The sequence below is a fragment of the Phasianus colchicus genome, chromosome 6 (assembly GCF_987193195.1).
Source record: "Phasianus colchicus chromosome 6, bPhaCol1.hap1.1, whole genome shotgun sequence".
NCBI lineage: Eukaryota > Metazoa > Chordata > Aves > Galliformes > Phasianidae > Phasianus > Phasianus colchicus.
Genome location: NC_143441.1, coordinates 47,988,384 through 48,015,721, shown reverse-complemented (window position 1 = coordinate 48,015,721; position 27,338 = coordinate 47,988,384). Strand labels below are relative to the sequence as shown.

At 41.0% G+C, this 27,338-nt stretch overlaps 1 protein-coding gene across 7 annotated transcripts in view; it reads left to right on the top strand.

Annotated features, from left to right (window-relative positions):
* Nucleotides 1-27,338, top strand: part of LOC116238213 (sodium channel protein type 5 subunit alpha-like) — a 206,288-nt gene that overhangs the window by 71,623 nt on the left and 107,327 nt on the right. For 5 of the 7 annotated variants that reach the window (XM_090143202.1, XM_090143194.1, XM_090143193.1 and 2 more), the window contains 5 exons: nt 4,145-4,208; nt 16,487-16,628; nt 18,273-18,470; nt 22,299-22,481; nt 24,944-25,345. In XM_090143202.1, coding sequence (XP_089999328.1) covers nt 4,145-4,208; nt 16,487-16,628; nt 18,273-18,470; nt 22,299-22,481; nt 24,944-25,345 — 989 coding nt within the window. The remainder of the gene's footprint in view (nt 1-4,144; nt 4,209-16,486; nt 16,629-18,272; nt 18,471-22,298; nt 22,482-24,943; nt 25,346-27,338) is intronic. The other 2 variants (XM_090143196.1, XM_090143195.1) reach the window with 1 other exon arrangement.

Sequence of the window (27,338 nt, the reverse complement as noted above, 5' to 3'; positions counted from 1 at the left end):
AAATTATATTGCTCTAGGTGGGTACAAGTGTAGCAGATTCCTAGCAGGGCTGGATTCACAGACATTGTTTCTTTGGCTGCATTTATTACTAGGTCCCTTTGCTCGTGATGGGGAAGAGCAGACCTTCCCCACTCCACAGTCAGAGTGCTCTGCTCTCTGGGCCCGATGTCACATCTGAAGACAACCATTAGTAGTCCATAATAATAATGTAACTGTGCTGTGCACTATTTGTTATCAATGCAACTGTTATCGATTCTTTTCTCAAAACAGAGAATAGAATCATAGAATGGCCTGGGTTGACCACAATGATCATCCAGTTCCAACCCCCTGCTATGTGCAGGGTCGCCAACCAGCAGACCAGGCTGCCCAGAGCCACATCCAGCCTGGCCTTGAATGCCTGCAGGGATTGAGCATCCACAGCCTCCTTGGGCAACCTGTTCCAGTGCATCACCACCCTCCGTGTGAAAACAGACTAGAGGAATGTTTACTCTTTGGTGCAACAAGCACATTAAGGTTAGATTACGACAATGCCAAGAGAGACGACCCATAGTGTGGAGGTAAACTCCTTCTCCATTCCCTCTAGCTGGCACAACCACTCATTGCAGTGAGGTTATGAGCTTCCTCCCCCCCAGTACACAGCCAGGGATGTGGGCCTGGGCCAGATTCATGGTGTTTGAGCCGCTCTGGCTGAAGCGGTGGCCTGTATCGCACTTTCCTTAGTATGCAGATGAAACTCAGAAGGTAATAAGCTGCTTCAGCGCACTCGCTTTTGTAGGTTTGATTTATTGAGCTCAGCACTTCTAAAATACAATCCAGGAAAGATGACACCAGTGCAAGGGTTTGTATTGCACCTATTTATTGGCAGAGAAACCAACCTAGCACGAGTAATGCTGCATCAGGTGCAGCGGGGATACGGCATCTTAGTATGTTTTTATGAGGCTTAGGGTTGATACAAATGTACATATGTTTTAGAGAAGACAGCATCTGGTTGTTAGGAAACATGTTTCTGTTGAATTTCTGACTTACAAATGCTGACAGAAAATGTTTTGTATTATTTAAAAATAGATGTTTACCTGGCAACAGTGGAATAAATAATGCGTGGCCAAGCAGAAACAAATACTCAGGGAGTGTTTTCTGATCACTGGCTTTATTATTTTGATAATAAGATTAGGTAGTTATTTTACTCTGAAAATTCCTGTAGGAAAGTTCCAAAAAGACTTCACATACACCGTAACTCTAACACTGAGTTTTTAGTGAAGTTGAGAGGAAAAAAATAAAATGAGGCTTATTTGGAAAAAAAAAAAAAAAAAAAAAAAAAAGCAGCAGCATGTTGGATCTAGATTATTTACATATAAGCATGTGTGAAAATATGACTTGTTTTGGCTTGATTTTACTTAAGACATTAAAAAAAATATACAGTATGGTCAGTTTTGTTTTCATATTTTGTTTCTATTGACATGTAGAAGTTTTTCAGTGAAAAAGCTGACAAACTTTAACAAAAATCAATGAGAATCTTCCAAGACAGTGACAAAGTCTTTTTCTCATAAAGTGTTTATCAGTTGGGGCAGTCTACTTTTCATAGATAAGCTCCTACTGCAAATGAAAAAGGAGGTTTATATTCTTTGTTCATGTTAGAGTTAAGTGATAGAAAGCTTAGGCCGTGGGCTAATATGATACCAAAGTGGTTTGTTCTTAAGAGCAAGAGCAATGACTGCTTCCTCCTTAAAGAGCTCTGATTGCCTGGCATGTTTGGTCGAAATCCAAACCAACTTGCTTTGAATGACAAATTGATTGTTGTGTGCATTTTTGATAATACAGCAATTTGTCTCCTCAGGCATAATGCTCTAATCCCCCCTTCATTTATCAGTAGGGAATCAGTAATTCAGCTCTTCTTCAGGCTGCAGTTTGGCACACAGAGGTGGTGCTCTACTGCGCAGTTGCAGATCCTGTGGCGAAGATCCCTCTCCCAGCAGTGCCTGCATTCCAATTCCTCAGCATGCTTTGCGTTAGCGCTCACTGCACTGCTGATTTTGGGAGTGTAAATGTTTGTCAACAACAGACAACAGGATTTTGTATCTTCTTGAGATTTTAAATGTCTTGTTTGCGTACGCGTTCTTAGTTCTTATTCTGGGCTCTGACGCTGTTTGCATCTTCTGGTTCAGATGAGCAGGAGGTGTTTGTAGAATTGTTAAAGTTGGAAGAGACCACTAAGATCACCAGGTCCAACCCCAACCATCCCCCCATACCCACTGACCACGCTCCTCAGTGCTACATCTCCATTTTTCTTGAACACTTCCAGGGATGGTGACTCCACCACCTCCCTGGGCAGCCATTGTCAACACATCACCAATCTTTTGGAGAAGAAATGTTTTTTAATACCCAACCTATTGTTTCAATTTTCCAAGTATAGCGTCCTCCTGGTCTTCGTGTTCACAATATGAAATGTTGCAATTCCCAGAGAGCTTGCGTGCTTGCAAAGTTTGGGGGACCCCATGTAGCAATACCACTTATTAGCAAGGTGCAGAACTTCTGTGGTTGTTTGTCTCTCATTCTGTGGTTGTGCCATGTTTCCCCTGACTCACAGAGTGTTTGTGTCACCAACTGCATGTGTCCCAAATAAGGTACCATCTGTCCTGGGAAAAGCAGAATTGTTTCAGCGGCAGAAGTGCAGAGTGAAACAATATGTAAGTTTGCACATCCTTTTCCCCTTTTCTGGTGTTTTTTCACAGATCCTTTACCATGCTGAACTCAGTGGTGTTGCTGCTAGTCCAGATATTTCCGTAGAAACGCCAAACATACAGCGAAGCAGAAAAGCATGCAGTCTGAGCAGGGTGTATGCACTGATGGCTTCTGAACGCCATCACGTGCCCTCACAAACCACAAAGCTCATGGACAGTAATTCCTTCTTGGCATGCAGCAGGGCAGGGCTTTTCCACTGCTCGCAGCTTACTGAGAAAGCCACAGCACATCTGTTCAGTGGCATTCTTTGCATAGCCTGCCTGGATAAGCTGTCGCTCTTGATTTTTATAGCATTTCACAACAGGGTGTTAGCCTAGAATGGAGAACCTCTCCAGACTAACATCTGCAGAGCTCCTCGACTCATAAACACTTGTTGTGTAGGGCTGACACCATGACTTAAGTCAACAGGGGATCCGTATTCTCTGCTAAAACAAAGTACACTGATACATCTGCCCTCCATCAACTGTTGCCCTCTGTTTTGCATTTATGATCTTTCTATATCAATACTTTTATCCTTTCCTCCATACTGCCATTCGGGTTCAAGCGATGCTCCTTAGAACATCTCTTCAAAACCCAATTCTGGTTATCCTTTTGAGGAGTTGGCTTCCTGTTCTGTTTCTCTGAATTTTAGACTGCTTTGCTGGCTGGAGATAGAAGATGGAGTATGTACACAAAGGCTCTCGTTAGCCTGGGGATGCTAATTTCCTTAAGCCTCATTGATAGTCAACCAGGGAACGATCCTGAGCATTTAAATTTTGCATGCTCTTCTGAGTCTCCCTCGAGATGTGTCTGTCTCTCTCCATTGACATTAGAGATGACTGTGTTGATAAATATTTGTCTTTATGAATATTTCCTTGTTTGTTTGATCTTTAACAACAAGAATTTTTCCATTTTCTTTTGCTTTATACTGCACATTTTCTCTGCTGACTAGAACTCACCAGATTGGGGCAATGGGATGTTTTGCTTGTATTATTAGATCTTGACTCGGTTGCATTTTTAACCTATCACAAGCTTCAGTTAATAAATATCTCATCAGTGTCGAGTCCAAAGGGACAAACTTATGGATTGCTTTCATTGGACACTGCTATCCTGACTTCAGTAACATTGTGCTCAACTACAACAGCCAGGGACACGGCTAGATGATGTTTCCTTCAAACAGAGCCCACAACCCTACTGCCACCCTATTGCACTTGTCAGGTTGGAATATAAACAGCAAGTGTTTCAAAACCTTTGAAAATATGTCTTCGTTTTCACATTTCCTGAAATTAGCCAAACAAGTAAAACCATGCCTTTCATATCTCTTTTACCATCCCGAATGAATACGTTGGTTGATGAATAACATTTGGTAGTGCTATCATTCCCAGAATGTACTAGTTAAAAAGCTGTTTCTTTAATTCTCTTGCAGTAAACTACTTCATAAAGAATGGTACAGAAGATGTGTTACTGTGTGGAAATAGCACTGATGCTGGGTAAGTGATTTAAAAATATCTTCACTTCTGTGTTTTCATGTTGTTGTTGTTACATTTCTTTCAGTTCTGTCCACTTTTTACCAGCGTGATATTTCAAGTTCTTTGTGTCAGTAGTTATAGTAGAGAGGATAATGACAATATTGCGCATAGTAATACAATTTTCTGAACTGCAGGGAGGAGAAGTTTGTATGTGTCACTTATTTAGGTCTGAAATCGTTAGTTCTTTTTCAATGTATTTAAATTCCTCCATTAAAAAAAAAAAAAAGTGAAAATTAAGTAACATTGGCTGAGTGGGGAGTATTTCAAAGGGAATGAATGAGAAATGAATGGAAACAGAAAAACTAGAGGGATCTTGAGTGATGATGAATTCCTAGCTTTTGGCAGAGGATGATAAACAAATCCAAAAATGCTAGTTCCAAAAATAGAATGCTTAGGAGGTGGGAAGGTACTCAGTTTTAATGTGTGATCTACACTCGTATGTGATATGTTTACATTCTGCGTGTGTTTCATTTTCTTACAGTTTATGCAAGGAGATCAGTTCCTATGGTGTACTAATTTGTTCTGCACTAAGGACTTCGTCCATACCCCTACCACCTGTGAATGCTGACTTTTCCTTCTACGCCCCATCCTCAAAGTCTAAGCACTTTGGGTGTGTTATTTTATGTGAAAGGTTCTTGTGACCTTGATGGGAACAGAAAAGGAAATTATAAGCCATGCAAAGACTGTAGGATGTTCAAAGTTGTGGGTCAATGAATAGAGACCTTAGCATGGTGGGATGGATGAGCTTTTGATCTAAATATGATAGATATTTGATATTTGAACCAAGGATGTGGATGATCAAGTGAGGGGAGTAGGAGAGATGATCTACTTTTGGGAGAGGATGTTTTGAGTTGGTAGAACTAAATGTTCTACTGACAAAAATTAGGATTTAAATTATAAAGAACCTGATGTAAAAAGAGGTATACATGTATAGAGAGACAGTATGAAGATGAAAAGATGTAATGTAAACTTGCTTGTGGTCAGGAGGGTGAAAAAAGCCACGGGGTCCCGGATAGAGACTACTTTCTGCTGCCACCGTTACATCTGTATTTATGAAAAACAAAGGTTAAGATGAAGTGTCAGCCTTCCCTCTGCATGTCTTGTGTGTCTTATCTGCATTGCCAGTATAATTTAGACTGTAAACTCCTTGGGCAGAGCGCCATGCTTTCCTCTTTGTTCCAAGGAAGGTACAATGTCAGCATTCATTAATTAAGCGTTTTGTTGATTGTAATACACTGCATGTATCCAAGCTCAGGTTGGCTCCTAGATTTTTGGGATAGTTCCCAGGGATCCCAGAGTTTGGCAGTCTATCTGCACTGGTGGATTGGCTTAGGACTGCCTTTCCTAGGTAGGTAGTAACACTGAGCAAGGAATATTCAGCACAGCAGCAACATCATGAAATATTACACATTATTCTCACCGTTGACCTGATCTGTGGCTGTGACAGCTTGCTGAGCTCATGAATAATTTTGAAAGGTTTGATTGGATTATAGGTAGTATGTGAGAAATAGCTTATTACAGTTCTGGAACAGTCCATATGGTGGCAAGTTAAACACAGATCCAATACCTATGGAATAGCTATATATTAATAGGCTGTATGGATTTGGGGTTGTATATTAGCAAAATCAGCTACTTTAGGGAGTCAGTAAATTGCAGTGTGTCAGCAAAAAAATCATGATTGGAGCAAGCTCCCATGGAGGCACTGTGACCACAAGAGACACAGCCTGAAACTGCCAGGGGAGAACTTCTAGCTCCTGTGTAATGAGAAGAGGAAAATGCCACCCTTAGAGTCCTGGTGCTTTTTTCTTTGAATATATCAAAGCAATTGGTATTCGTGCTGTTAATGAGAAACCCACTCTCCCTTTATGCATCAGCTTTCTTCATCCCTTGCTCTTTCAGTGAAGTATTTAGTACCACTGGGTATGGTTTGATTTTAAATGCCTAATAACGGGAATAAATACTCCTACTGTTTTTCAGTTCAGGACTAGTAAATGTTGTCTCACCTTCTATACCTTACACAGATTTCCCATCAGTCATCCACTTCTATTATTTAAAGACATAGGGATAATTAGGCATGATCCTAATGCCTCGGGGGACTTGCAAAGTCATGTATTCTTACCTGTTAGGTAAAAAGACTGTCATTTAAAGGCTGACAAGCTAATAAAGCAGGACTTTATCCATCAGTGGTTAAAGCCAAGAGCAGTGAAGTGAGTTCAGTAGCAAAAGATCAGGGGAGGTAAGTGAAGAGTAAATGGATGCATCAGAGCACAGTCCTCCCATCTATTAGCAATGAAATTAATGGGGGAAGGAGAGTTGGCAAGGCCGTGTTTGAATGTTCATAGCATTTTTGGAGCTTGCTTCTGCCCCTGCTCTGAAAGAGCTTGAAATTATTAGCCTCTGGGTTATGCTGAGGATCCAGAGGAAATGCTGGGAATGGTGGTATCATGTGTGCACTCCTGGAGGGATTTGTTGTTACAGTGAGGGATATCTGTGTTGTGGCTGGGATATTAAATCTCAGGGTAATTGACAAAATCATTTTAGTGCATTTTTAAAAGCATGTTAATGACACTTTGAGGTTTGGCTGCTTGCTGTTATTATAGAATAGTAAGTAAGTAAATAAATAAATAAATCTAAATTTGGCAATTATTTGGCAGTGAGACTCAGATGGTCTGATGTAAGAGTGTTTAGTGATGGCGACTGCAACCTGAGCTGTAGCAACAGGCCAAAATCAGCAGGGAAATGATCATCAGTGGATGCTGTATCACAGACAACCTAATTATCTCAAAGGTGGGGGCTTTATTACATTACTAGGAGGGACTGTTTTCTGAACAAGTACCCAAACTGCCAATAAAGCAGGAGGTAATGGATCTAGCTAATATTGATTTTGGTTCAGAAGGGATTTGAATAGATGGATGTCACTCAGCAGCAGCAAACATGTCTCCAGTACATTACCTGGCAGATGGAAGAAAAAGCGTTTGTTTATTGTTTTACGTACACTCAAGCAACTTTGAGGAGGTGCATTAAAAATGACATTGCAGAGATGTGGTAGGAGTGTGGGGGAGAAAACATGTTTCTTGTTGGGACAAGGAGCAATCTGTCTGTGGGTGAGGGATTTCCCATGTGACGCCTCAGAAACTTGATTCAGGAAGCCTGAAAATTGATTTTTCTTCATTGAATCGAGTGAAAAATTTGTGGTGTTTTTGTTTTGTTTATCCAGCTGCATTTTTTTTCCCAAGATGTACTGCTAGAATATACTGTGTACTTAAGAGAAACGGAGAATCCAATGGAAACAAGAATTAATGGTTGGAGTTGAGAGAAAATGATTGTGATCAAAGATGTTCTTTGGCTCAAAGTGAGCGCTAGTGACGTGTATGTGGTGTTTAACAACCAAGCACATTCAGAGCGCTGCGTTAATGGAAAAATCCTCTGCCCTGAGATGTGTGTCACAGATTCGTCAGACACTGGAAGCAGCACTAGCAGCAAGGCTCTTTTAATAAAAAAAAAAAAAAAAGAAAGTGTAGGGTACTTGCAGAATTATGTATGTTTCTCAATGTGTTTCGGGTTAGATTTCGTTGTTCTTTTAGATGTGGGTGCACTGGGATTTATTCAAGTTAGTTCTCTGCAATTTCAGCTTCTTTGATTTGATTTGGTGAAAGTAAATGGAGAAAGCTCTACCACTCTGATTTTCAAAGGGATTGCAAATTCCTCTATAAATCTGCCTTTTGGTTGAATTCCCAGACTGGTATCTCATCTATCTTTGAAACCTTGTTCTGAGCCCTGAGGAGAGCCAGTAAAGATATGGTACAGTGATCAAACACTTGGAAGATTTCTACTAGGATCAGAACGTGAAAGCTGCTCTAACCTTCATGAAATCTGTTACCAGTAAGTGGACTATGATTTGCAAGGGCTGCAGATGACTGAGTTACCTCACTGGAGCAACAGACACCACACATGGCCAGTGCAAGCATCCCACACCTTTAGGAGGCACCAACCTCATCTTTTAAAAGTGAGGTCAAATGTGCCACATATCCATAAATGAGTACAGTGATAGTGCCAATGGCAAAACTTGTGGTTGGACCAAAGGTTTAGATCGTGCTTGAGGACCCACTTGGCACACTTTGTGCCTGGCCCCAGGTGATGGCACGTGGTCAGTGCTGAGCAAAAGGGCCAAGAAGACTCTTGAGAGCGCTGCTGGCTCGAGGAAATGCAGTCCTGATCCCATGTTCAGCCCCAGTGTTGGCATTCTGCTTGAGCACATCAATAGCATCTCTACCAGGCATCTCCTGCTGTGATCACCAGACCAGATCTCCCAGGGATGGACTCTGGGGAGCGTTATATGGCATGGTGCACCATCCTGCATTGTGCCACCCGTGCAATTACAGCATGTTCCTTCCCAGTGACTATTAACCATTCATTTTAATGAGATATTCAGTACCTTGGAGCCCTGTGCTTCCCCACAGGGCAAGGACTTATGGGGTGCCTCAGCTTGGGATTATCAGTCCATGAAAAAGGAACATGCATTTCAGATCCAAAGCAGTTCCACTTTTGTGCTGTTGTAATTTCACAGGGACATTTCTCCAGCTTAGGCTGCTGTTCTGTCTGCCTACAGGTTTGGATGAGCAATAAGAACAGCGGGGAGATTTGTCCATTTGGAGAATGAGAAATGGACAGTATGCAGTATGCAAAGTCAGCGAGCAGAAAAAGAGAAACTTATCTTTGTTCTTTTCACTTCTTTTTTTTTCCACTTGCAACTACAATATGCAGCTGTTAGTTTTTTGGTGTTTTTTTTTTTTTCAGAAGAGTGTGTGTGTTTTAAGCCAATTGTGTCCCCTCAAGGTCAGACTGCTTTTTTGTTGTTGTTCCCTTTCACATGATATGTCCTGTATATTCAGCTCATGGGCAGGAACAGTCTGCGAGATCATGCTGACAAAGAAAGCACATTTGCATCATGTCTGTACTGATATTACCAAAAAGAGTAGTAAACAGGAAGGAAAAGCAGCCAGTACAGCTACTTCAGGATGTAACAAGAAAGCACCTTTGGCAACCGCATCCTAGTAACTGTTGCTATAGAAACTTTAGCTACCTTTATCCTCTCTATGACCTTGATTTTTCTTAACAGGATGCATTAAAATAATGTACAGAGTAGAGCAGAATTCTACATGGTTTGGTAAGTTTTGCTGTCACTGAGCTGACTGCATGTCAGGGATGTAGGCAGCACCACGTAGCGTAATTCTCAAAGTTTTTAAGCAAGTCCTAAATGTTTCTAAAGAATCGCTGGAATAAAACTTTGTTTCCTTTTGTGTTGTGGCATTTTACTAAGGTAATTAATGCCAACGCATAAAGTTGTATTAGATGCCTGTTTTCACATTCAGCATGAATACTGCAAGTAATACTGTTATGGTAGGTTCTCCACGCCAGCATGCTGTCAGCATACCCATTACAGCATGTACAGTGGTGCAATGCTTTGATCTCTCTGAGCTGTAATAACATTCCTTTGCCTTTATGCATCCTCCATGGGGTGATTTAAAGCCCCTTGCAGAGGCTTATCACAACCCTGAAGGGTGGAGAAGAAATACACACCATACCAAGGAGCACTGCTGCTATCTGATGCTTCCTTTGCTTCCCCCAGCTCCACCTTGTCTTGCACAAACCAGTGCTGCAGCTCTTGCTCAGTCTTGGAAGGCACAGAGCCTGGAACTACATACGTGTCTGCCAGAATAACATGTCCAACAGCCTGATCTTGCATAGCTCTCAGTCCCCCAGTACAAGCAAACGTACCCAGCAAACAACCCCAGCTGTGCTGGAAATTGAGGAACTGCAGCAGAGAATAATGCACCCAGTTGGTTCTTTTCTTCTGCTGCTGGCAATGAGGTCTGCTGCAGCTCAGAGTTGCCTGAATTTAAGTAAACCTGTGTTATTATTATTGTTATAATTATTTGCTGTCTTAAGGTCTCAGGTTGAGGCTGTGTTTTATTGGCTGCTGAAAAAATGCGGTGAGAAAATCTCCCTTGCCACAGAGAGTTTGCATTTCAGAGTCACAAACCATGAATGGGTTGGGGTGAAGATGATGCTCACACAGTGCCTTCACTGTATGTACCCCTGGGCAGAGACAAGAATGAGGAAAGTGGCAACAAATAGCTGTCTGTAGGTGACTTCTGCATAAGCAACTTTGTCAGGTAGGGTGCAGTCTGGCAGTGTGTGTTTGGTTTGCTGCATGAATGGATCCATCCCAATGAATGAGCGTTGGTTTGTGCCCGTTGGGACCAGTGTCCTTGTAATGCTCACCCAGTTCAGTCCGATTGGGTATAGCTGCCTGAAAAGGCTGGAAATTTTGCTGTACTGGGGAAAGGATAAGTTCCTGAATGTGATTTCTTCCATTGCTGCCAAGGTGGGAATATTTTATGAAGAATGAAATGCATTGTTTAGACTGCCAAAGCTAATAGCCTAATTACACCTCAGTTTAGTAAGCAGTATTAATGAACTTATTACAAACCTTCAGGTTGTGCAGCGCATTTTCCATGACTTTAACTAGATTCTGATGTGGATCACGTAGACTTTTCCATTTACTCTTTATTGGTTACAGTGATGTCAGAATTAGGATGGCTCACTCACTTGAGTATAAGAAATAGCAGTAAGCAAGAATGTCACCTGAGAGATGCTGCAGGAAACATAGGAGATAATTATATGTATTCTACAGCCTTAAGGGCAAAATTAACAGCCCCCCACTCCTAGGGATCACTTGTGAATCTGGAAGATCTGGTTAAACAGCAGTAGTAGGAATTAAATCCAAATCCTCTCAATTCTTAAGGGTGGGTATTATTACCTCTTAGTCAAAGCTGTAATAAGCTCATCAACCACATGAGAGAAGAAGACCAACTGTGGGCTACCGTCTTCATTAAGCCGTCATCTGTCATTGTGTTTATGATGATAAATTATTACCCTCCATTTTGATTGATGGGTTAGGCAGAAGATCCAGTGTCTCACCACTGGATTGGTTGAGAATAAATGATAGTTTGCTTTCCCTGTTGTAACATAAAGTCTAAAAAAAAATCACCTTGGAGCTGTGTGAATACTATCTTTGGTTGAAACCCCATCATGATGACCAGGCACTCCACTGGTATTATGTCCAAGGTATCAGCTGTAAACCTTTCAGCTTGTTTTCTGCATTCTTAGGCTTAAGACTGAAGCAGGGCCATTAGGGGCCATTAACATCATACGTTCCTTGTTTATTTGTTTATTTTTATGGCTTTATTTATTCCATTTTGATGCATGTCTGTGGAATGCACACTGTTGCTTCTTTTATAAGCAATTAAGTGTGGCAGACCATAGTGAGCTTTTGCAACCTGCTCCAGATAAAGGGGCAGACCTGACCGTGCTGCTGCTGATGTGCGTGACTTGAGCAGCAGTTTGTTGCTAACTCCTGGCAACACATGGACAACACTCCCCGTATCTGCAGGGTCTGAATGTTACAACCCAGCACATGGTTGTTTTACAAATCTTTTATTGCACAACCCTATTGGCCACTGCAGTCTGAATCAGCAGGTTCCTTGGCTTGCTGAGATTAAACTCTTGAGCCAGAACATTTCGTAATTATGCCCCTCAGCTACAACTATCTGGCATTCCCAATCTGTGTTATTTAAAACAAAGCTGTTTCTTTTATTCTTTAATTTCCTGTGCCACTGCCAGCTTACAGTGGTGATTACAGCCTGATGGATGGGTAGGTAGACTGATGCTTTTAACTTTTCCAAATCAATGACACTAATTTTTACTGTGATTAATTGAACAGTATCCTAGGAGGCTCCTGTGCAGGATGTTGTATTTATGTACTTTGTTGTTGCTGCCCATCCTTGTGAATCAGAGGAGAGTGCAATCCTCTATAATGCTTCCCTGAGGTAAAAGAAGCTAAAGAGCTTGAAAAAAAAAAAAAAAAAAATCTGGAGGGAAAGACTTTATTATACATCTAAGACACATCAGCAAAATCTTGAGACTCCTTACAAAAATCCTCAGAGGAAATGGTGTCAGTTGCAGAATAATACTCTCATGTGAAAGCCTTCCACCTAAGGTTCTGTTGGGTATTTTTCTGGGAAGCAGCATTTCCTTTTCCCCTCAGATTTTTTCAGAGCACCCACAAACCACAGGCTATCACTTCTGTAGGCTACAAAAGAAGATGAGGAAGTGTAAGGAGCTGATATATAAGAGATTTTTGTCTGGAGCATCTAGCCTCTGTTAAGAGGGATGTGATCTAATGTTAATAGGATTCTTTGAGCTGGAGTTCAGGTTTTCTGTGCTGAAGGTAGCTCATCGTACATCTATGTATATTATATAGGTTTCTCTGAAAGCAATGCCTCCTATTTATGCCCACAGAAGTGACTACAGATACAAAGAGCACAATAATGCTGTTTGATAGAAAAAAATGCTCAGCTACAAAACGCTATTTTTCAACACAGTCACTGCCATTCACTATGCATTTTCAGCAGTGATGATGCCATGCTCATAAAAATCTGCACCAAAGGAGGTGACACGCTGTTTCACAGCTGCTGTGATGAAATAGTTGCTAGGAAAATGTTGCTCACACAGTCCATCTTTCATTGGCCTGGACTGATGGAAATCTGAAGGCACCAAAGCCAGATTATATGGTGAGTGTGGCAGGACAGTTCAGCCAAGGCTAGCAATATGCTCCACGGTCTTCAAACTGGCCTGGGGCCTGGTGTTATCATATTGCCAGAGAAAGATTGTCTTCTTCTCTGGCCTGACTTTGGAAGTTTGAGCCTTCAGCTTAGTCAGCAATCATCATGGTCAGAGTTGATGGTTTGTCCAGGTTCCAGGAAAGCCAGAAGGATCGTTCTTTTCCACCCCAAAAGACAGTGCACATCACTTTACCTCCTGAGGGCTGCATCTTGAACTTTACCTTCAGTGGAAATTCACGTCGCCACTCCATGATCTGCTGTTTTGACTCTGTCTCATAGTGGTGACATCATGTCACCATTGCTATCCAGGAAACCATCACCTTCAGCCTCATATTGGCTCAGCAGGTCCTGACAAACTTGCATATGGTGTTCTTTCTGTTCTGGTGTTAGCATTCATGGGACCCGCTTGCTGTAAACTCTGCAATATTCCGACGTTGCCATCATTGTTTCCAACTCATCGAGGCCAATATTCAGCTTGATATACAGTTCTCTGGTCATAATCCATTGATATACATGGATGAGCTGACTGAGATGCTCTTAATTTCTTGGTGTGATAACTGTGCTTCACTATCTGGAGTGTGGCCAGTGTTGCCTGATGAGATGCACCACCCAGGAATACTCTTGGGAAGGTTCAACCTCTACTGGCCATACCAGTATCTACTTCTGATGTCGTGGGCCATCATCGTAAAACAGAAGGCATTACTATCAGAGAAGCCCTTGTATTAGAGTTCTCTGTACGCCCACTATGAAACCACACCCATCTTTTTGCTCCAGCAATCTATTGCTTCATGGAAATTACTTTTTGAGATACATAAAAGTAGAACAAAACATGGAAAAACGGTAACAGTGTTATAAAATATAAAAGATATTAGTCTGTGGAGCTGCTGCTCACTTTTATAGTCAGAAGAATCACATACCCATTTCTTAGCTTTTTCAAACAATTTCAACAAATAGCCTTCTTCTTCAAAATGAAGTTTTCCCAATCAGAAAAACTGGCAATAAACCTGACAGTGGCTTTGCAACCTCTGATCTCATGGTGATGAGAGTTTTGCATGCCATGGATCAACATGCATTGCTCTCAATACTCCCTTTCTTTTAGGCACAGATCTCTCATTTGAAATGGGAAAGTCTGAGGAAATTAACCTGAAATTCTCTCAGGAAATTAATGACAACATTTCTATTTTGCTTAAGATGTAACCAAATTATCCTCACTGAAAATTAATTTCCAGTCTACTGCCCAACCTATGCTTCGGTTCACCATTAAAGAAATCACCTATTGAGTTTCTCACAGCTGCACTCCAATGTTTGGGCCATTAGTAATAATATTAAAATAAGAGCAGTGAGAGCAGATCACTGGATCTTCTTGGGATCAGCCTTTCATGCAGGACTAAGGAAAGAGACACCCAAGGTTGGGCTGGATGGGTCTCTGACATCTGATGGAGCTGTAGGTGCCCCTGTTCATTGCAGGGAGTTGGAGCAGATGGCCTTTAAGGATCCCTTCCAACTCAAACAATTCTGTGATTCAATGAAAGTTTGTCCATCTCTGTAAGTAATAACTCAGTTTCCAGGCAAGCAGAGCGTGTCAATGAATTTATTTTCATTGCAAAGGGAAAGAGCCTTAACAAGAATTTTCATGTCCTGCCTAGGCGTGATGTTTTAGTGCATGCAAGCAGAAAGGGTTTTCTTCTCTGGAACCCAGAGGATCTATTTCTCAGAGCTCTTGAACGGTGTCAGCTGCATGTCACAGGCACTGTAGGCTGTCTGCAGCAGCAGATCTGAGGCAGAAATCTCATGTCTCTGTGGCAAAGTGACAGCAGATGCTGCCTCTGGGAGAGAGGAGGTTTAGCGAAAATGTTGCCTCAATAAAGGACATGGTTATACAAGAGGAATTCAGCGTGCCTTTGCATATTTTAAGGGAGGGAGGGAAGCCCAAATTTCTGCATTTTCTTCTTTTCTAAGAAATGTTACTTCATTGAATTTTTATTCAAATGTGGCTCTGATCAGGAAACAATAGGAAATAGGAAAACTCTAGAAGGAAGCATTTCTAGGCAGGGAGAAATTGAGATGCATTTTCCTTTTTCTTTCTTTGTGAGATACAGTTAGTATTGTCTAAATTCTCAGCTGATAGAAACTAAGTTGGCTCTACCTGAGATGACAGAATCGCTTAATGTATTAACTTGTGTATTACACTTAATTCACTAAGCATCAACTGTTCTTTTTCCTTCTTTATTGCTTTTTGGAAGGCCACTGCAAAAATGGCTTTGCAGACATTTTGCAGTGCCTCTACACTCCTTTTTCAGTGTTCAAAGCAGACTTATTTGAAAATTTATGCTTGACTAATGATATTAAATTAAGCTTCTTAAAATGTTCTTGAATGTGTAATGTCGGTGGCTGACACCATAGATTTGTATAACTTCAGAACCTGTAGCAATGTATTCTCAGCCCAACATGCAGTGCTAGGCTCCTACCATGCAGTGCAGAGATCTGACTTATAGCAGTATAGAACTTACACATACGTAAATTAATCCTTGATTTTCCTGCTGATGCACAGTCTGCTTTCCCATGAATCTTTTTTGTCTATGTGTGTGTGTGTGTCATTTGAAAATGACTTTTCATTATTTACGTTATTGCTTTGCATTGTGCTGTGTGGCAATATTAAGAAGTTTGCGAAGTGGCTTCTGGTGTGAAGGTGTGTTGGGTCTTTTGACTAAATGTTTCTTGCCCCACTGCTGGAAAAGGAAGTTCAGTGATCTGGGATCTCTGCCACCTTGTGCTATTTAATTTGATGAGGTGCAGTTTGGTGCTTAGTACCACTGGTGGCTTTAAAGCAGAGAGCATTCTTTTTCAGTTCTGGCACCAGGGGCTAGAAAATCACTTGTAAAGAGTCTTAAAGTTTAATGAGAGCCACTGTAAGTCATGGTATCTGCTTGCCATTTAATACGTGGATCTGCAATATTTTCCTGGTCAAAACAGAAAAAAAAAATGTCATGACCCTATACTAAACCATTGTTGGAAAAAAAGGTTGGGTTTCTTAGACTGAAGATTTAGTAATGCAGAGGGTGAGTGTGAGGTCAGGTAAGCAATCAGGAAGGAGCTCAGATGGCAGATGCTGACGTTTTCCAGACAGTGTCAGACTACGCAACCAGAGAAGCAGGTTCACCATCACAGTGTTACCCAGAACTGTAACAGGAGACACCAAGTTTATGATTTTTAATTACTATTAACTGGTAGGAGAAATTACGTTGAGTACCAAAGTCCTGCTTAGTTAGACACCTTGTTTCTATCTATTCCAAATAGCAGAATGCCAGGCAATCGTTTGCCATTTCAGCTCTAGCTGTGATTACCATTTCCCAGTTTGCCCTTTCAAAGGAAAAATAAGATTACAGTGATCTTTGGTACTGTGAAGTTAGCATACATCGTTGTGTTTTCACTCAGTAGAATTTACCTTGGAGCATCTCTGCGTTTACGCAAGAACATTCAAACTTGAAATCTAGTTTTCCATAGTGAAGCCAACTATGTGACATTTCATGTATTGTCTCTCCTGTTTTGCAGCACTTGCCCTGAGGGATACATATGTCTGAAGGCCGGGGAAAATCCTGACCATGGTTATACAAGCTTTGATACTTTTGGCTGGGCCTTTCTCTCTCTGTTCCGTCTTATGACTCAAGATTATTGGGAACGCCTCTACCAACAGGTATGAGTGTGTTCTATTACTTTTTTAAATAGAAAATAAACACAACATTTTGTTATAGTTAAATATCTAATAATTTAAGGCAGGAAAGTATTCCTAGTTATTAAGTAAATCATTCCTGGTGTGTTCTGGACAAGGACCTTCAATCATTACAATTAATTTCCTTACTTAGAAGCGTTGATGATATGACAGTGCATTAGACTGGCTGCTTGGGGGAGAGGACAGAATTGGAGTTCAGAGCAGAACGCTTTGAATTTATCTGAATTGCAGAAAAGTTCACTATTTAAAAAAAGACACCACATCACTGCTTAATAATGTTTGTGGCTGATGTAGCACAGACTGGTCTTCTGAATCCAGTTCAACAACAAGCAAATAAGCAAACAGAAATGCACTGTGACTTGGCATATCTATTTTTTCAAGGCATGGCAATGAACACAAATTTATCAGACAGTAAGGCTACCTGGTACCTCTTGGCAAACCTTTCATTGCAGACACCTAAGAGCCAGGACCACAAATGGGGTTAACTTACAGCCATGTTTGCAAAGTGGTCTGCTAGTAAATTTTCATTTTAGCATGCATTTCCCACATACATGCACGTTCTGAAGAAATGCATGTGATAGTTTGGTACTGAATTACATGCTCTGTCCATGAAACCATTAAGCATTTACTTCTGCATCTCAAAACTGCCAAAACCAGACAATGCTCGTAAGGAAATCAAGGGAGTTTGTCCAGAAAATTCCTAATTGAAGGAATTAAGGTAGATACCTTTGAAGGTATCAGGGATTCCTGCTTCACATGCAAAGAATCATGCAGTTTCGTTTCAGGAAAATGTATAACAAGGAAATCAAAGATTCTTTGAACAACTACATTTGTGTGGTGCAGAACTGCATGCAAAGCTCTGGAAGGTTGAAACTGTCGTAGCAAATAACAGTGAACATCACTCCTATTATTGGATCTCATAATAGCACCATGGTAATTTCTATCACCAGTGTCAAGCTCTTACATATCTGTAATATAAGCTCAACCTACCATGCTAAACTCCAGTAATGCCTATGAATCTCATGAAGAACTGGGCAGTATAATCAAAGCACCCAGGGTGCTTAATAAGAGGCAGATCTCTAAATAATGCTTAGGTGAATAATACCCCAAAAGTACCTTTTTTCTCTCCATCAACTGCAAAAGGAACTTCATTGTTGATATCTGAATGGAAATAGGGTGAATCCCTCTCGGAAAGTTCCTATGGACCAAACAAGCAAGAGTCTAAGGCTAAGCTGTGTGAGCTATTGTTGCAGGATATATATATATATATATATGGGTACATATATATATATATGGGTATTTGTTCTCAAAGAAAACATGCAGAAATGTGTGGTAAAACATTCTCCTTTTGAAAATGAGGAATGTTTAGACATTGTCCTTTGGGGCATGGTTTAGACAGAACTATTGGTGATAGGCAGCTGGTTGGACTGGATGATCCTGAAAGTCTTTTCCAACCTTGGTGATTCTATAATTCCATGATGAACAAAAGCTGAATTCAATTATATTTTAAATCTACATTTAAAAAAGAATCAAAGTATCTTTTTTTTTTTTTCCCCTTTCAAAATACATTGTGAACAAGTCTTACTGATGTTACCTTTATACTTTTAGACTCTCAGATCTGCTGGGAAGATCTACATGCTCTTTTTTATGCTGGTCATCTTTCTGGGCTCGTTTTATCTGGTCAATCTGATTCTGGCTGTGGTGGCCATGGCATATGAAGAGCAGAACCAAGCCACTATTGCTGAAACGGAAGAAAAGGAAAGAAAGTTTCGGGAAGCCATGGAGATGTTAAAGAAAGAGCAGGAGGTAGGTAAACTGTATGATGTGATCGTCCTTGGGTAACTTTAAGATGGTACCTCAAGATTCAAATTCTCTTCAATTCAGAATAAGAGTCTGTTTGAAAGCAGCTTAATGTTTATTGTCCTGCTCAGAGTTATTATCATCCTTTCTAAAAGAAAAATGATGATTCTTCCTGCTCAGAGTGAGGCCATTTAGTGTTCACACATCCAGAGCTGTATTGGTGTAACTGTAACTGTGTGTGCCAGCAGAGGAATTTACATTCGTTGACATATACATCGTATTCATGATGATATAACTACATCTGCATTCAAGAACAGAACATCTATTTTGGTATCTCACCCATAGCTCCAGCTGAACTTCCTTCCACATCTTCAGCCCACGCTCATTTTCACAGTTTCGTTTACACTGCTGTGAATATCCAGTTGTCTGATAATGGAGACACATGACTTTGTAACTGAACAAGTGAACAGACAGATCTTGAGGTTAAACTTTGCATATTTTGTAAAGGATATATATGGATTAATGCTGTGTTACAGTTTCCAGAGAAACAGGGAGGCCAAAATGTGGATGTAGCGACGTAGCCTTAATAACACCAATTAATTTGCCTGTGGTTTGTGTAGGGTTGAAAGCCTTTATTAAACAGTTGAAGAGAACGTTTTAGGTGCTGTGATCAGGAAGACAATAAGAAAATTAGTCTGAAATAACATGCAGCAGTGTAGTTGAGAGAAATAAATCCTCGATACACAATATAAACTAATATACATAATTTGCTTTTGGGTACGTGTGGCTTCAGGGCCTAATACAAAGCCCATTTAAATCCTTGGAAAGAAAATAGAAAATGTAATTCATTCTTTACGAAGTGCTGGTAGAGGCTTATGCATGGTTTATGTCCTTTTAAAGATCCATTTTGATGGTTTAAGTAATAGGTAAAAGCAATTTAGTCCATATATGAACAGAGTAACTTTATGCCATAACCTTAGGGAGCAAACTGAACTCCAGCTTGTACCTGTTTTATGTAAATGTTCATGTCTTTTGACTCCAGCTGAGCTCTTCTTAATAACATTCAGCTTTGGTAGCCCCACTTATAATTAAACATATTTAAGCATTTCCTTTTGAAGTCTTTGATTTTAGTTAAACCTGTATGTATGTACACAGAAAAGGAACATTGAAGCCTGAAAGTCAGTATGTGTCAAAATGAAGGCTTCTCATGCAAACCTAAATTGTTTCCATTTTTCTCTATGATTTACAGCATGGTCTTTTCTTTAACCAGCCAAGTCTCATTTTTCCTGTGTCTGGTTCAGTACAGAGAGCTGACAGTGTGTGACTCAAGAGCAGTTCTTGAGTTTCTCCTCGTTTGCTCTGTAGCCTTAGGCCAGCTCAAGATTTCCAGATTTGGGCTTTCAAAGGCTGCTTCAAAACCCAAATGACTAACATCCTCTGAGGTGCCTCCTGTCACTGCTCAGACTCTGCATGCTTCAAAACTACTCATTAATGTTTGCAGTCCTCCTGGAGAATTATCTCTTTTTTGTGGAGAAGCAGCTTAGGAATACAGAGGATGGGATCCAATGTGTTCACTTGTTTGGGTTTTCTGAATGCCCAGGAGCTGTCACCTACAGCTTTGTACCTGCAAAATGTCCATAACTACATGTTAAGTTTGGTTATTCTGCAAATCAGCCCCCAACACATCCAACTGAGCACCCTGAAGAAGATGCTCAGCAAAGTGATTTGAGTGGTTTGCTATGCCATGTAGCTTTCAGATGTCCTTTGCTGCAGTCAGAGCTACTCAGTTTTAATTTTGCTCTTCAGGTCCTTATCTCAAGTTCTTGGTTTTGGCTTGCACACCATACCACTAGATCTCACCTTAAGTTCCATCTTGTGCATAAATGCCATGTCAGGGCTCACCTGGGCTTTGCTATTCTCCCATCCTTCAGCCACCACCCATCCTTGTAAGGACATGCCTGCTCCCCATGTCCTTCTCTGCCCTGGGTGTTAACAGAGATTTGCAGTACAGGGGGGACAGGATGCTCAGCTCAGCCACTGGAAGCCAATCAAGAAGAGCAGATATGCAGGATGTGGGCACATCCTCCATGCCCTGAGAAACAACTTGGTCCAAATCCTTTTTCAACAACTGATGTAGAGCAGAAAACAATTTCAGCCCAAGCAGTGGGTAAGAAATTGCTAGGAAACTGAAATTAGCTTCTTTTTCAGTAAGAATACGGTGAGCTTAATAGCACAATCTACAATATTTTCTAGATCAATGCAGTATGATGGCAATCTGAAAGGAAAACTGAAACTCTTTAGACCAGCTTTGACATTGCTCAGTATAAAGAGAACATAGATATAACTGATAGAGCTGGTTGGGGACCATCGGTCAATTTAAACAATTGGTCTAACACATTCCTAAACCTGAATTTAACACCAGAAGACTTGCTGAATCTTTATGAAGAGAAAGAACTTCAGTACAGCAATTAAATCAATTGATTTAAAAAAAAAAAATTCAACAAAATACAACAGCCTAGACTGATGTCTGAGCCCTCCTCCCTGCTCTAAGCAGCTTGCTCATGAAAGATATTTCCCATGGGAATTAAGTTTTGTTGTGCTCTCAGCTTGATAGAGCTACCGCTACTCCTTGAAATACATGATTGATTCTTTACACGACTGTTAAGTGCCTTCACTTTCCTTGGACTGATGCCTGTGGGAGGAAGGGAGTATTTTGCTGTGGAGAGCTGATTGCCTGTTTGATTCTAGTGGCTTGCAGACAATAGCACTGAGGATTTATCTGTTCCTCCTGTTCTTGGGAACCTGGAGAGGATTTTTATTTTTTTATAGTTCACTCATTTTATATACTCCATCTGGGGCTTTGCAAATGGGCCTGTCTGCAGGTCACTGATGTGGCTCCTGCTGGGACACGGCACCTCCAGATCCGACCTCACACTTTGTGCAGAGCTGGCATCCTTGGGGATGGAGACCCAGTGAGCTGGCGTGGGCAGCGCCTTCCTCTCTGCTGGTATCGATTCTTCCTCCTGCTGCTCATTTGCTTTCAAGGCTCTTGCTTTGTGTGCTCAGGCTTTTGCAGTCGGCTTCTGCTGGGTTCCTCGTGGTTGGTCTGTTATCAGGTGGCTCCTGCCGTGATCCCAGCAGATAGCAAGCACAGCACTGAAGCACATGGCATAACAAAGTCCACCTTATCTCCAGTTAAGCCCATGGTTTTCTCCTTGAATCTCTCATCACAGCTGCCTGTGCTGCTGCTTGGGATAAGTGTTTACAAAGGCGTGCCAGCTGAATTGCCTGCTGCTCCTAGCATCTCTCCATGACAGCAGAGAAAAGCACAGCCACCAGCTTGGCTCTCATCTTGCTCAGCCTCCTGGTTTAAGGGGCTGCAGTCATGGGGGATGTTGATCTTGTGGTGTCCTGACCCCAATCTTTTAGCCACCAACAAAAGTGCTGCTCCAGGAGGAGTGTGTGCCCACGAGCTGGTTCTCTTGTGAAGTGTTAAGATTGATTGCTCATGAGCTCTCCATAAATCAGCTGATTTTATTAAGCCATTCCTATTTTCCATCACAGGATGTCAATGGTAGACCTGCATGTGTGCATCCATGCTAGGAGCTTGACTCACTTGCTTATTTTCCTCATGACTAAATAGTGAGGTTAGAAACAGGTTAAGAACAGTTCCAGCTACATGAGGTGGTTTTATCATTAATGACCTCTTCAACATTTTAATTGATTTCCTGTACAAACTTAAAATGTAGAACGAAAAATGAGTAATCATTTATGCTCAATGGGATCCAAATGTCAAATAATAATTTTTGCACCTTCTACCATCTTCTCTGTTAGGCACTAGCTGCTAAAGGGATTGACTCAATGTCACTTAGCTCCCTGGAAATGTCACCTTTAGCATCCAAAAATGCCAAGGAAAGAAGAAACAGGCGAAAGAAAAAGAAATCTTTGGGGGCAGAAGAGTATGGGGAAGACCAGAGGAATTCCAAGAGTGAATACGATGACGGTCAGAGGAGAATGGTAAGCCATGGTCTGAAATATCACTTCTTTCTCACTGCACTTGCTGGGTAGGCCAAGCTCTGAATGTGCAATTAAAGCTGAAACATCCAGCTGGAGAACAGAGTCAATATTTAATGTGACGACTGACCTGGAGATAGTTGTATATTCGAAATGTGAAAGGAAACATATTAGTACTTTCTTTTCAAAATGAATTAAAAATGCTCACTAAGCAGTCTTGTGAACCCGTGAACCTATTTTGTCTCTCTTTTTTTTTTACTTTTTTTTTTTTTTTTTGCTTCAGGATCCCCTCACAACCTGATTTATTTTCTTACTCTAATTTCATTCATCTGATTATATCTGTCCATTCCCTATTAGAGTCAAAATGCTCTGAGAAAAAAAAAAAACGAAAAAAACTTGCAAAGCTTAAAAAGAAAAGAGAGGAGCAGAAAAGGAGGAAACGTGCCTCTGAGGGCATTTTTAATGATATATAAAGATAATATTAACATTTTTCTATTCCTTTGCTAGTTGCCTCCAAGTCAAAACTTTGTGGCACTTGTTTCTACTGCACACTGCAGGAACAAAAATAGAGTGAGACTGTTGTTAAATGCTGTTTTATATAAACAATACTGACATGCATGAATATGAATCTGCACATGCTGTGTTATCAAATGATGGTAAATAGCTTCAGATCATTTGTTTCTGCTTAACTAAGGGCAAAGTTAAAATCAGTGCTTTTTATTTTTGTTTGTTTGTTTTCTGAATAGCCATGTAATGGGCTAAGTCTTTTCCTATTTTGTTGTCAGTGAATTTAGGGGTACTTGGCAGCCATAAAAAGCTGATAGAAAACAAGTAAGTGATTTAAGTAAATGTGACCAATTACGGACTCCCAAGCTTACCAGATTTATGCAGAGCTGTATTTCTGTAAATAACATACTTTTTAAAAATCTTACTAGTTTTTGTTTTCGCCTCCTTGGTTGAGTGAGTTGTGTTACAAATTATACCTTTGTTAAAGCCAGAGTTGCTCTCTAGCTTCATTCTGGATGGATTTCAAGACTTCACATACCAGAACGATCATGGTTTGGAGTCGTATATTGCCAGTATTCCTTAAATTCCTTATTCCTTAAATGAATATTTCTTGTTTTCACTTTTTGCCCCTGGATGTCATATGTATGAGAAACATGGGAGACACATTTCAAAGCTTATAGTAAATCTTCTCTGCAAGGCAGTGTCTGGCATGGTTGGAGGGAGTAAGGCTGAGTCATCATTCAGATGCAATCTGAGCAGCTGGAAGTGTGTTGCCATCAGAAATCAGTCTCAATGACTATGTCATGGAAACCCAAGCATGGATATTTATTTTTTTTTTTACCGGTTAAAGTTTGGTAGCAATCCAAATGGGTTGTTTTTAGTTAGAAGGAGCCTGGCTTTTGTACGCTTCCTTGTACCACTGTCACAAAATAGCATCATTACATAATCCAGTGGTGTGAGCTACAGCGAAAAAAAGAAATAATGCTCATTTGGCTTTGCTGGTTTGTGGAGATCTGACCTCTCTTCATATATACTTGGCTCATGAGGAAGTTCTGAAGAAGCTGAAAATTCTGTGCAGGCTGTAAAATCAAAAGTATGTTCTGCCTAAATGCTCTTACTCCATTAATTTCCTCTTCACAGTATAAGGGAAGGGGACAGACTTGAACTCTTTATGCATTTTCTGAACATCCTTTTCACTCTGTCAGGGTTTACATGTGTTTAGTGCTTGGTTACATCTTACTGGTGCTCTGTCAGAGTTGCATTCTCACCAGCAGACATCAGAGTGGATCATCAAGGCTGACGTTTAGGTGTAAAGGAGACTGCTGTATAAAGAGGTTGCCTACCCCTCAAAGCAGCTATGTGTGTTGGGGTAATCATTCTACAAACCAATAAATCATATTCCTCTTCTTGCTCTTCTTTTTTTTTTTTTTTTCTTTATCACCTTCTTCCGTCGTATTCTGCTTCTTCTTCTTCCCTCTTCTTCTCATTTTTTCCCACAGTTCATTTCCTGCCCTATTTCTTTATCTCTTGTTCTCCCACTGCAACGTTCCTTCCCCAGCTGTTATGAAGATGTGTGATAAATGCGGTGAACTGGAGCTGGATCCCCTTCCCTGCTCCTGTCTTCCACTCCTTGTGCTGCCTTCCCAAGTCCTTTGGCACTGACCATATGGGGAGGGAGTAGAAGCAAAGGAAGCATCACGCTACCAGGCGAATGCCACCTTGACCCTTCCTATTTCAGTACATCTTTAACTGTTGAGTATTAGACAGATACTTAATGGCTAGGACTGATTTTTCAACCTCTTAACTTTGCAAAGGTTGAATACGTGTAATTAAATCTTTCTCTGAATCACCTGATTTAAAAATGGAACTTATTATTCTCCCCAGACCTTCCTCGCTCCTCAAAACATGTTGCAAAATGTTGTTTCTCTTTCCCCTTTTTCCTTTCTGGGGGTTTCTAGACTCTCCTTGGCATTAGTTATGGTCCCAGTGCAAACTTGGTGAAGCGCAGAACCAGCCACGGAAGCATATTCAGTTTCCGACTCCGTGGTAGAGACACTGGCTCCGAAACAGATTTTGCCGATGATGAGATCAGCACCGCTGGGGAAAATGAAAGCCACCGAGGCTCTCTCTTAATTCCAAGATCTGGGAGACGTCCGAGCATTCAAAGTCAAGTGAGCCATAGTTCTCACCCTACTACTCCCAACTGCACCCAGACGGGCAAAAGGAACAGCTCAGTGGATTGCAATGGTGTGGTTTCCCTGATAGGAGGAGGCACCGGGGCACTCAACCCAGACCCTACTTCTCCTGCAGGGTTACTGCTCCCCCCAGTTATTATGGAAAAACCTGGGACGGGCGATCTGGTGAGTACTTTATAACTTTTGTATGTGATTCATGCTCTCGTTTCCTTCTGAATGTTGTTGGAGTTTGCTGTAATTTATTTACACAGTATGCAATCTGCAGTGAGAAACTTCCCACCATCCTAGGCAGGGTGGGAATGCAACAGGCTAATTCACATAGTGACATGTGTCTGGTGCTGCATAAGTTCACAACTTCGGATGAGACTTGCCCTTCAGAGCTGACTGGAAGAAACAGGAGTTGGACTCGATGGTCCTTATGGATCCCTTCCAACTCAGGATATTCTGTGATGCTGTGGAAGGACCAAATACTGGGATTCATACAATTTTTCTTTTCTTGAAGGGATATTTTTCAAGTTGGTTCCTTTGCCACTTGGATATCTGACATTGTGCATTGGAGAAAAATAATGTTTTTAAAATGATTCTGTATTCAGCCTTATCATCTTGAGACTGCGTTTTCTCCCTGTTTTTTATCTGTACGCATCTAACTTCAGCTCTTCTGCATAGCTGCTTGTGGAGGGCTGTTCTTACTGTCCACAGCTAGTTCCCAGAAAGTTCTAGCATCCAGTTAGGACAGATGAGCAGATGATCAGAAGATTTCCAGGATCTTTGTTGCAAAGCACCATTACTGCAAAATATTTCTTAAGGCTGGAAGTAAAACGATTAAGACTGATATGTTAATAGGTAAGAATGAATTCACTTGGAAAACTATGGGATGCTGTTTTGAAAATAGCTTCTTCACAGGTGGGGCAATCATGTCTGGTTGTCATATGACTGATACGGTGGGAATTTACCTCTTTTAATGTAGATATCTACGTTGGAGCTCATCTCTCTCAATAATCTTGAAAGCAGTGGAAGTCTAGTCACTGTGGTGAACATGGGCAGGATTTATTTCACCTTAGAGATCTGAAATGCATTGGAATAATCTCTGTCCCTAAAAGCGTCTCTGTTCTTTGAGAACAATAAGAGCCCAGGGTGAAAAACTCCATATCACAAAGGTCTTAAGTAAGGTGAGATGAAACCCACATAGAGTAACCACATATCAAAAATGGATTACACTGAGAGGGTGAAAAGCAAGTGATGTTCTAATGTGCATTAGGCAAGGTATTTCCTGAAAAGAAAGGCAAATGAGATAGATCCCAGCTGTGGTGTCAGATTAGCAGTAAATTGAGAAGTAGCTTTCTTTTCTCTATAGAGAAGGTGGCTCCTTCCCTTTCAAGCCTTGGTCTGAATATTTTCCTCACCTATCTGAGCACTCCCTGCAGCCCTTTAAATAGACTGTCATGCTATAAATGCGAGGGGCTGTTCTGTGTGTGGGAAGCTATGGGAAGCATGGTGGTATGAGAATTATTTGCTTTGTTGACAATATTGAAGCCATTGCTGCTTTGTTGACAGTACTGGGGCCATTTCTGCTTTTTCAGATGTTCACAGTCATTTAGGACTTGGGTTCTCCCATTTGCACTCTTTGCAAGCAAGAGAGATCAGTCCTGAGAGCAATCTCTAGACTACAGAGCAATAGACAGGCTGAAGATGGTGGGCTTTTATTGGGATTATGTTAAAGAAATTGTGGAAGAAGGAGCTTGTGCATCTTTAAAAAAATATATATGAATTACACACAGTAGTAGGGCTTAAGTAGATGAGCAGTGGATGTCCCCTTTTCTCTGTAAGACGAGCAGCTCTGCAGTCTGCTCAGGCTCTCGCAGCTGTCAGAAAGCTCAACAAACCATGTGAGCACTCAAGCTTTTACAGCAAAAAATGGTATTTCACAGGATTGGGCCCTGAGGTGGCAGGGAGACTTTGAGCTCTGCTGGCGTTTCTTTTCGTTTGCCAGCTTCCTGCCTTTTGAAAATGAATGTTGAAAATGAAATGGCCTGAGTGTGCAAGCTCACTAAGCAGTTCCCTGGTTGTCTAGGAAATAACACCCAGACACTATAGTAACAGATGCTTGGTCAGTGATGCAATGTGAAGGATGTTGTGTCTCCTGCAAAACTGGTTTGGT